Source organism: Limulus polyphemus, unplaced genomic scaffold (assembly GCF_000517525.1).
Source record: "Limulus polyphemus unplaced genomic scaffold, Limulus_polyphemus-2.1.2 Scaffold702, whole genome shotgun sequence".
In the NCBI taxonomy this organism is placed as follows: domain Eukaryota; kingdom Metazoa; phylum Arthropoda; class Merostomata; order Xiphosura; family Limulidae; genus Limulus; species Limulus polyphemus.
Window position 1 is genome coordinate 40,637 of NW_013666312.1, and position 12,136 is coordinate 52,772.

At 32.3% G+C, this 12,136-nt stretch overlaps 1 protein-coding gene across 1 annotated transcript in view; it reads right to left on the reverse strand.

Moving 5' to 3' along the window:
• The window catches only part of LOC106460074 (transmembrane protein 181-like), a 100,965-nt gene that overhangs the window by 18,584 nt on the left and 70,245 nt on the right, over positions 1–12,136 (reverse strand). Inside the window, exons 6-8 of the mRNA XM_022386690.1 lie at positions 8,288–8,368; positions 5,722–5,821; positions 2,243–2,370 (exon numbers count right to left, since the gene is read on the reverse strand). Coding sequence (XP_022242398.1) covers positions 2,243–2,370; positions 5,722–5,821; positions 8,288–8,368 — 309 coding nt within the window. The remainder of the gene's footprint in view (positions 1–2,242; positions 2,371–5,721; positions 5,822–8,287; positions 8,369–12,136) is intronic.

Below are 12,136 nucleotides of genomic sequence, written 5' to 3' on the forward strand. Positions count from 1 at the left end.
ATACTACACTGCTAATGAAATTTCCTCAGTAATGGTGAAAAGATCTCTCAGGAGGAGCCTCATCATTTCACTTGGTAGCCCTTCCAAAAATTTGTCAATAAGGAAATCTGCATGATCAGCTGAAGTCAATGCAGAAGAACCCTTACCACAAAAACAGTACTTATCATCCATGCATATGGCCAAGTTCTGGTGTTCCCCTTTTTTGAGCCTTAATTTTCAACTGGGTAGAACTGTAGGTGTAATTTGACAATGTCAGTTTTGCAGTCCCAGACTTGTGCTTTCCTCAAGTGCTCAGTTGAGTGTAGAGTTAGAACATCTTGATTCAAGACCAGGTGTTGTATTGCTTGCTTTAGAGACCAGCCCATTCCAAGCAGTTACTGGCCTGAAATACTTCAAGAAACAGTCTAAGTCTTCCTTTGCTGCACCCTTGAATGTCAGGAGGGTGGGAGTAATCTGTTTTGCCTCACTCACAGAGATCTGTGGTTATGGCCAGAATCTCTCTCTCTCATGATTTTATGGTCATCATCTAATAAAGATGTCCATGACGAAGCATAATAGGCATTCTCAGGGATTTAGACTTTTATGGAAGAGTTGATTCCAGGTCCAGGACAGTAAAGCATGAACAAAAGTTGTCTTGGCAGTACAATTCTTTGCACAAAGGCTCACCACTGCTCCATGCTTCACTTACTTCATGTTTGATGCTTGCCATTTTATCTACTTGTGAGATAGCTTCTGTTGGTAGACATTGTCCACTAATGGTACCTCCACAGTCTCACCTTGGTATTCTCAGACAACTTTGACCAAAGTTAGGGTTGGGTAACGGGTTAGTGACACTTTGGGAGTCCTATACAGACCACCCTATTTGGTCTCAGACTTTTCAGATGCCACACCACTGTGACACTCCTCAGATGAAGGATGATCATCAGGGGAAGAGTGTGAACAGTCATTCTGAGTACACCAGACATCTGTGGTTCTTCTTCTAGTTAGTCATCAGCTGAAACAAAATAGAAGTCATGAACCTTTGCAGCATCAACAAAAGTACAACCATTTTCCTTCAGCAATCAACTCGTCCAGTTTGTTGTAGGTCCTTCAAATTGTAGAAAACGTTATTTTGGTTAACAAGAACCCTTTCTAAACTTAACACAAGAGTAAGAATAAAAGAAAACTTCACTAAAATACTTTCCTTCCCATATTTTCTGTGATGTATTCAAGACAAACTGATTTCCCTTAGAGTGATGGAATAGGTCTGTAGAATAAGAGAAGGTTCAATAAGATATTAATTATGAATTAATATTATGTTTCTCTGAATACCTGAGTTTGTGAAAATGCAATAAAAACTGGATACAATGTAAGATACAAAATCACAATCCTGCACAAAATGTGTACTCGCTTTGGATGATGGGCTGTCACTTGTACTGGATTGAAACTATTCTCCCCAAGATCATCAACTAAACTATTTAAATTCAATGTTTCTTACTTCACAGCTAATGTCAGATTTACCTAGTGTGACTAGCACTACCCATGTGACTGGTTATTCTCATTAAAGTATAGGAAAGACCGTAACCTCAAGAAACCACTTGATCTATCATCGAAGAACACTGCTGTCTACATTAATGCATAAAGTGCACCACTACATCCATTCTACCCATGGGCAGAACAGGCATTCTCTGAATAGAATGACAAGGAACTAAGGCAGCTGCAACAAAATCAACTTAACTTTCTTGACCATGTTATCTGCCCATACTCAGAAATAACTGATAAATTTAGAATAATACAATATTAATATAGTAAAGTACAAAATGTATGGTATGCTTATATTTCACAAAGATATGACTATAATAAAATATTGCCACACTGTTCTAACTATACCTATGATTATGTTCAATTGCTTTGAATAAACCCGTGGTTAAGGGTAAGGATAAGCTGTTTCCTTATTTGTACAATACTCTGCATTAAAATCAAAATGCAAGAAGGCATTCTTCATATTTGTGTTGTACATAGAAACAAAGTAAATTGTTTTTGTAATCTTTTCGCTCTAGTTATCACTTCACTTGAAATGTTTTTAGTTTTTCCTCTACAAATTAAAATTAATACTACAATAACATTACCCATTCCACAACAATAATTTTAGAAACAGTTAATAGTGTAGCAAAAAACAGTAAAAAAGCAACTAATTAATATAAAACCAGAAAAAGCAGCTTTACCATTTTTAACCTTAAAAATCAGGAAAAAAAAGTATTACCTGTCTGATGCCATGGTAAACACAGAGCCAAAAAAGGAGAAGTGCACATAGAAATGATGCTTGAAACATTGCATCTAACATACCAGGAACCCAGCTGTTGATGAGAAAGGATAGAGGAAAAACAGGGTCTGGAGAATTAAGAGGAAAATTAATTTGTTATAGTTTTTAACCATTTTACTTATTATTTTTGTTAAATATTTCTACAATTTTAGTTATATATACATTTATACTTTATCTAAATTGTATATTTATAAGAACATAATTAAGTTATGACTTCCTATAATTCCACTTAAAATCAGATTTGAAATTAATTACATTGAAATGTCATCTCAGTTTATCAATCAGCAGACTCTCTTATACAAATCTGCATTCATCACTAGACTTGCATTAAAATCATTAGCTTATTTTTAATGTAAAACTACCCCACATTGTCTTGTTTCACCATACTTGACTCTATTAAAAAATAGAGTGAGACAAATAGAATTTATTAATTTTTGTTTTAATACTTTAGAAAATTTTTACTGAATCATTTCTTTTTTAATGCTTTCATGTTACCATATACACTTTGACAAGTCTGAAGCTACTTGTTAGTAGAATTGACATAATACTGTAATTAACAATATTATGTGCTACTATTAAAAGGATATGTAATGTAATTGAATAGGAAATCAACATGCAATATAGATTCAGGTCTTAGTTTTATTCAAGTGTGATATACAAGCATACCATGCTTTCTACTTTATTGTTCTGATGCATAATTTTTCAAAATTTGTCAGTTATTTTAGGTATGTTGTGCAGTTTGCACATGCTGTGGTTAAGAAAATCATTAAATTGCCTTCACTCTTGCTACCTTTGTCATTCCCTAGATATAACATTTGGTCTGCCTGTGTGGGAAATGGTTGTAGAGTTTCACTTTGTGTGTGGTAGTAAACAGCAATGGCAGTTTAGGTGATGTCTTGAGACTACGAACTCCCTTATGTTTGAATGGAAATGGCTGATCAACTAGGTACTGTTAGTCATTCTTGGTAAGTCTGAAGTTACCATTAACAAAATAATGTGAAATTTAATCAGTTTGGAATACAATCTCAACAAATGCATTTGGAGAAAAAGTTACTTAGGTCCAGTAAAAGTGACTGTCTGTTGTATCATGCAAGTACACAGAATGTGTTTGAGTATGTGAATAATAAAGTGTGTTCACTGTATTTTTGAACTATTGTTGGTTATCTCTTTACTTCCTTCTGACAAATTCATTTACTCAGAGAACTGAGAATTACTTTACAACAGAATGCTTATTTGAATCTCTTGTTTTTTCTGTGGACCTATATTTCTTACCCTAAGGAAATCAGAATGTACAGCCACAATTCCTGTTTGGAGACATCTCATTTTGGTAGTGTAAGGGTGTTTATTCTATATAATATATATATATATATAGATATACACACACACATACATCAATAAATAAAACTACACACATGCATCAATATGTCAAAAAAAATTATTTTTCAAAAGCTCTCTACAAAACTGTATTGATTTAAATAAAGACTCAAATGAATATTTAGTGCTAATATGTGTATGTGATATTAAACATGTTATGCTCTTTCGGCTAAGGCATTCTACAATCTGAATTGGTCTACTCATTATTAGCTTGCACATTTAAACTTGCCAGTGTAAAAAAAAAGGAAAACACGCAGTATAATAACCTCACTACCTCAAAAAACAATTACTGGCACAAAATTTTAGCAACGATATCCTTCTTTAGATGAATTCTATTTCGTCACTCTTGTGCATCTAAAAGAAGGGTGTCCCTCCCAAAACTTCATGAATAATAAATGTTTTTAAGTGGTAAAAACATCATATCATGTCATTTATTGCATATCATTTTCTACCACAATGCTTTTTAAAATTTTACGCTTATGTTTCTTTGTCAGGATAGGCAAATTAAAAAGCATGTTGACATTTTAAATACTTGTGCTTAAAGTCACTAAAGGCAGTAAGTATACCATACACACATCTGATAGTGTGATAGGCTTAGATTATTCGTTCAATAATGTTTTTCTATGAACATTAAAACAAATTCCTCACGTAATATACTATTTTTGTTTCTAAGTCAATTCAGCAACCCAATCACACTAGCAGATATTCAGGAAACATGATGTGGCAAAAAGCACAAATTAATGCAGGCATGAAAATGTTTTGCTGATTACTGGAAATTCATCTTTCTATAATCATTCCCACGGTGCTCTTGTTATTTGTGAAAAATTGAGGAGAAAGATAGGTATGGATGTGTCATAATGTAGATCATTAACTTTTGATAATTATTAGAAACTAGAATTATATATATTTTTAAAGCATTAATATTTCTTCTAATTTGTTGAAAATGCAGGAGATACAGGAGTCTTCACATCAACCTCTAGCTTTTCAGCCTCTTTTTTCCCTTGTCCATTCTTATGCCTACAAGACTCAAACACACATGCTTAAGAAAATATGCATCATTTCCTACTTTTTTGATAATTTGATTTTGCATTTAAGTACTTGTTTCCAAATTAAATATAAAAACAATGAGGCTTAATATAACAAATAAAACCTATTATAAGTTTTAAGATTCAAAACTGTCGAGAGGGTTTATTAAGTATTGAAAAGGTTAAGTTTATTTGAAAATTTTATGACTTCAGATTTGCTTGAGGAAAGAACCTTGGATCCACTGTCTGGCATAGGAAAGTGCCAATATATACAATACACATGCATATAATTTTAGAACAACAAGGGACCACTTTGTCCATCTATTCCATTTCATCTAATATGCTATAAAACAAATCCCTTAAAGCCAGCCCTTATCATTCAAATATTTATCAGACCTTCCCTTAAACTCTTTTAAATGAACTGCATCGACCATACCTGAAGCCAATTCATTCCAAAGGCCAACCACTCTGTTAGAAAAAGAAAACTGTTTTAACTGAAGGTGACTCCCAACCTGCCAAAATTTGTGTCCCCTAATCCTACCGTTTTCAACATTAAGTAAAAAAAAAAAAAGAATGATGCATCAACATTATCAATTCCCTTAACAAATTTAAACACCTTAATCAGATCCCCTCTAACCTATCCTAGTACGACAACCTTTCCATCCCAGATATCATCCTCATATCCCTGCCCTGAACCCTTTTTAACAATTCAATGTCCTTTCTAAGGTAAGAAGCCCAAGACTGAACACAGTACTCCAAGTGTGGCCTAACCAATGACTTACACAGTTAGATGTACTGAAACATTACTTACTATAAGCATCAGTATAAGAGATTCCGCTATCAAAAGACTTTTGGTCACAACTTAATCAAACTGCTCTGCCATGATTTGCTTATTAATACTGTAATTCAAAATTTCTATGTGTATAATTTGACTAGAGTTTTCCGTGTGTATTTAATTAGTATATACCTCTATCAAATAACCATGTATTAATAGTAAGTTCTGCATATACATTTTCTTACCATTGTACAGTAACAATAAAGGCAGCAAGACAGACATCCACTTTTGCTCTATTGACCAGTCATAAAATACAAAATGACGTAGTGAATGAGCAAACCAGCACTGGAAAAAACATATTTTAAAAACATTACTTACAACATATGATGTGCAAAAAAGAATTTTAGTATAAAATGAATCCATAAAAATACAAAGATTGATGTATTTAGAAAAAAATTACCATTACTTTCCAGATAAATACAAAATAATATATTTTTATTTCAACCAACGTTTGGCCTTTGTGGCTTCATCAGGGTTAATATACACAACAGTGATATTAGAATATTTTAATATCAAACACTTATGTATATTAACCCTGATGAAGCCACAAAGGCCAAACGTTGGTTGAAATAAAAACATACTTTTATATTTATCTGGAGTGTAATAGTCATTTTTTCTAAACTTTTATCAAAATGTGTAAATCCTCCAGTATGAACTACAAATTTTGAAAGACAACACAAAATTGATGTAGTAAATATTTATTATCTGTTCTATTTCAGTATTTATGAAGTGAATGTCAATTTTAACCAAATTAACGTACTTACTAAGAGTAAAATATTTCAACATAAACTGTAAGTTCATTTACTAAGTATTGAAGGTTTTTTTGGTATGACCTATCAGAGTATTAATTGTTTTACTGTTACATAAATTTGTTGTAAGTTTATTTTGAAGAATTTCATTTATTTAACATATTAAGACTTTCACATCTGAATTTCTTCTTATTGATTTTTACTTGTCTGTCATAGAAGAATTTTGTATTGACAAGAAAATATCCCAGGTAGAGAACAAAATTAATCTATATTGCACCCTTCACAATCAGATCAAACTTCAAGCAAGGAATTTTCTTACTCATTATCAAAGAATTTTAAATTACAAAAAAGGTTTAGACAGTGTAATGATTATAGAAGATCAGAATTACATTTATAAAAATGAACTCAGAATTTAGTAGATTTTACTACAAAAAAACTCATAAACATTTATGGTTTTAACAGTTTTGATGTGACAAAATGTCTCAAATAAGCTATGATGTTAATAAATGTTTGTCAGCTGAAATATTTGGAGGCATTCTAATGTATAAATCAAAATCTGTAAAAATCAATTGACACAGGATGTTATGACAAATGCAGCACACACACACACTAAAGAAAAACAACATTTTCGCTGAAGTTGATTTATATATATGTATGTATATTCAGTAAACAGTTAACACTTCTGAATTACATCATCAATGATGTATTCTGTAATATATGTGATAACAGTTCAGGAGATTTGTTTAATCACATCAATGCTATTCATCAAGGTATTCAATTTACTAAAGAAAGTGAATTAAATCAACAATTATCCTTTTCTACATATTCTTGTTTATTGGCATGATGCTAGTTATGTAACTCAGTTCTACTGAATATCATTCATAACAATTTCTTTCTTCAGCTTATGCCCACACTAAAATATTAGCTGTTATTAAAACAATTTAAAACAGTGTTGCTTCTATTTGTAAAAGTAATAATTCCCAAAATAATTATAATAATTACATTAAATCCTGCTTCATATTATATAACCAATTCCCCAAACTTTTAGTCACTAAAGTAATTAATGAATTTCTATCCAATCATTTACAAATTAACTCTCATTGAAACCCAAATAAACTGGTTTGTTTTATTCCTTATATGCTTTAAATCTCCAATACTATTAAAAATGGTTTAGAATAGCCAAACAACATAAATTTTTTAAAGCTGTACATTTTACATTTAAATCAAGTCAAAATTATTTTCTATTCTCTTCAATAAATATTCAAAATATATTTTTCCTGGTTCTATTTACAAGATTGACTGTAAGGACTATAGATTTTTATGTGCAAGAATCTACCAAGGAAATAAATTTATGACATTTTTACCCACTTCCCATATTTTTGATCACATGAAATCCAATAATCATAATTTAAACATTTTAATTGTAAAAAAATAATCAAAACAACAAAAAAGTAAAAAAAAAACTGTGTTAATCAAACAGCTACACCCACCTATTAACAAGCAATTAAGTTGCCTAAATTATTTGGTCTGATGTCATAATTTGTAGCTATCTATATCACAGTAGTTCTCTGTTAACTGTAGTCTGATTATATTCAACTGAACTTCAGAAGAAATGTCAACATCCCTTTAGTGTGTGTTCTATTTATCAAACTGCCTTACTGACTTTAGTGTTTACTAGTTACTCGTCAGATACTTTTTTCATTTAGGAGGTTGAATTCCTAGACCAGTTGGGATAAAAAAATTCAAATCAGAAATATTGTGCACTATTTTTTTGTATTTCAAATAATAACAAAAATACCTTTAAACCTTCAAGATTTCATTTACACATCTATTTAAAAAATTAAAGAATTATTTGTTTGCTGTTTTTCTAAATTTCAATATTATATTAGGTTTGTATTGTAAAGATATGTCCTAAAAAAAAGTAAAACTTGCAAGTCAAAACATTCAATTATGAACCATTATTCTTTTATTTTAGTAAACTATATTATATTCAGTGACTTACTGTGATAAAGAATGTCAACAATAGGAATACAAAACGAAACCAAATTTCTACTTGTGTAAAAGCTGGATTGTAGCTTTTAAACTGAAAAAACAAACAAGTAGGTTATAACAACAGGTAAATAACTATTATAAATCAGCAATAAAACATCACCAGCAATTGTTATTATACTAAAATGTATAGCATTTCATTTAGAGGCTTTTACAGCAATCATTTTACATACTTAGCTTATATAATGATTATGCAGTTAAATTGAATATGCAAAATATTTATAGTTAACTTTATATCTCTAAAATAACAAAATTCACTAAAGAGTAATACGTTAACAGAAATGTATCACCATTGAATTATAATGTCAATATCACCACTAAATGTGTTAATACTAACTTTCAATGATCATGTTATCATCATTGAAAAATTAAAATTACACAATTAAAGGATAACAATAATTTTAAGATTTTTCTTAATTGAAAATATATTTCAGATAACTAATCACCTTTTAACAAAACAAAGAGCTAATACCTCACACCAATGCCAAAAAGTTTTTGTGCATGCACCAGCCAAGCCTTTGAATATAAATCCCACTCTTACACACAATCATGTGTACTGCACTAGTCTATGATGCACTCAGTATTAGACAACAGACCTCCACACACTGTATTCCCCTTGAGCATTTTGTGTATACAAAAAGCTCATTCTTGACAAGGTAAAAGAAGGAAGGGTGAGTAGTTCTGTGGAGATTATGTATATGAAGTACATTTTCAGGTAAGGAAATTTTACTTCTATACAGTGTGGGCTGTTACCCACCTCAGTGTGGGATGAAAAAGTGTAGATAAATAAATGAAGATTATGAGATTCTTTCTGAGAAATAGTGAAAAAAAAAAGGAAAATTCAAGGAATGTGGGACCTTGTAGAAGCATCACTCAGGGGTAGACCACATCCATCTCAAGCAGGTGATACTCTATACCCAATATAAATATTGGTGTAGAAAGATTATTTGAAAAGAACCTTCTACAATGGTGCAAAAGAGTCGCAAAGGTGGGTGGAATGTAAAGGCTGCAAAACTTGCCTGTATATCTTAGGGGTCAGCAGACTATGTACATGTATTGTAGCTAGGGAAAAAGGTTAAGTCATACAGTATATGTGAAATACTTACGTGATTTATATACCAGAATAAGCAGGTGATGTGATAAATTATCCCATACCTCTGTTTTGAGGAGAGTGCAAGACTCATCCAGCTACTCACAACCACTGAGATGGAAAAAAATTGCAATGTTGTGTAAGTAATGTAACACTAAGGTGTTGGGAGTTGTCTACATCCCTGCATGCAATATATTAACACTAATAACAAGAATCAAAAGAAACCATGAGATGATGAAAGTGAGGGGAGGTGATATGAATAAGACAAAATGGAATCATCTTCCAAAGAGGAATAGACAAACAGAATGAATTGTTTAACCCAATCAGTCAAAGTACAAGGAGTTAAATAACAAAAATAAGTACAGAGTGCTGGAGGCAACAAATGAACAATTATCAGAGTGAAATATCCCACAAGTGAGAAGAAAATATGCTTTAAGAGAGAGAGGAGGTACAGGTGGCCAAACGTTTGGAAAAATGTCATGTAAGTCTTGAGAATTAAATACAGGTTCCAGCCTATAAGAGGAGCTAGATGAGGAGAACAGCTTATTAGAAAGGCTTGAAAGAGGTCTTTAAGAACTGAAGAAAGGAACAAATAATAGCCTGGGAAAAAACAGAAGATCACTGGCAAAGTCATTCTGTATCCTGTGATCACAAAAATGGATAGACCACCATTGAAAAGCCAGGTAAAAATGGAGCAAGGTGAGGAAAAGTTGGATGACCTGGAAAAAGAAAAGTGGAAAATAAACCAGCAATGATAAGCCATCACTTGTAGTGATAAATTGCTAGAATAAATGGATAATACAGTAAGAAAGAAAAAGGGCTAGTCTGAAAGAAAAACCTGTCAGTCTTTCAAGGAATTGGGAAAAAACCACATATGAAGATTATGGCATGGAACACTGTGGTGAAAGATGGACATTTGAAGCTGATGTAAAAAAGAACCTCGAAGGTGGAAGAGATAAATGATCCAGGATCGCTGAAAGATGAAGGAGTAAAAACCATGATTGAGTTGGCCTAAGAAAGGTAGTGAGAAGAACCTGGAAAGCAGTGTTGAATTAAAGACAATACCTTGGGAAAAAGTAGAAGAGGAAGGTAGCCAAGCATACAGAAAGAGCTTCAGAAGAAATCCTGCCAAGGACATGGAGTCTGAGACTGATGACTAAAACAGTGGAAGCTTGTTGTAGAAATTAGTCACAAGTGTGCTGATATGATGACTTCCAAAGTGGAAAACAATCTGTAAACACCAACAGACATAAGAACTACTCTGTCAGAAGGATTCAGTCTGGTGAGAAAGTTGTTCCATCACAAAATTCAAAGCTCCTAGAATATTTTCAAAGCTCAAAAACAGAGAAGCTTGAAAACAAGAAAGCAGAGGTCCCATGAGTGAGTGTCTCATTGTTGGTTGGTGTATGAAAAGACAGTGGAATTGTCAAAATAGTTCAAAACAGGATGTCCAAACAGCTGTAACAAAGGATGGTGGCAGGCCCATTGATCTGTCCACATCTCAAAAACACTGATGTGGAAAAAACACTGGAGAAGACCAAACACAAAAAAATGGTAAAGATATCCAGAACTGCACCCCATCCAATTAAAGAAACATCCATGAACAAGTGTATCTCTGTACAAGGTACAGTAAGATAAACGCTCAGAGTTGAGTGGAAATGTTTGAGCCACCACAACAATGAGAGGTGTAGAGGTGGAGGTTGAGAAGTGATAGAAGACAGTGGATCATGGGACATATATCACTGATCTGTCAGAATTCACTGAAGGGAACATTAAAGAATATGTTGAGAGTAAGAAGGGAAAAATAGAGAAGTGAGAGACCCTAAAAGAGATAGAACCTTGTATGTATGATGAAATGAAAACATAAGAGCCTTGAAAACCTGAAACTCCATATCCCAGAAGTGTAAAAGAGAAGGTTAAACCCACCCAACAAATAAGGTGTGAAATAATGAAATAACCTCAAATGAATTAGAATTTTATTAGATAACAGTGGTTCCATTAAGAACTGACACCTAGCAATTTGCCTATCATGAGAAAAATTGCTGGCTATCAATGATCTTTTTTTCACCATCATCATCATCATTATTCACAAATTTTTTTTCCAATGCAAAGTTTTGGGAAACATTCTGGCTAGAACCTTGTGTGGTACCCTGGTGTTTCCGTAATTTATGATATATGTTTGCAGTCCGAAAGGTAAGGCAAATTATATTCAATACAGCTAAAATAAATACAGATACCAATGTTTAGTAATACTTTAGTTGAAATAACTGTTTTCATGAAATTATTAATTATTTCAGATGATAGATGTGTCCTAAATGATTCAGGCAGTTCAATGGACATTGTGCCAAAAACTTCAATACCTACAAAAGAGCATGAAGCAGCTTCTAGCCACACTTTCCATTATCAGCCTGTTCCATGTGATGAAATGAAAAAGACAGCTGATTCTTTACTTCCATCATTAATAGTTCTCTACACACTTATTACAACTGTTCAACATTTGACAGTTTTGCCATAAATTGAAAACTGATGTTGGAGGAAATGGAAAAGATAAGTTCAATTATAGCTGGTTAATGGACAAAAGTTTGTTATAATGGCTGGAGACGGCTACGAATGGGTAATGAAGAAAACTTAATAATAAGTTTTATTTCTATTACCTACTACGTACGACGTCGTCCACACCACTTATTAAGTTACTTCTAAATAGGGTTACCG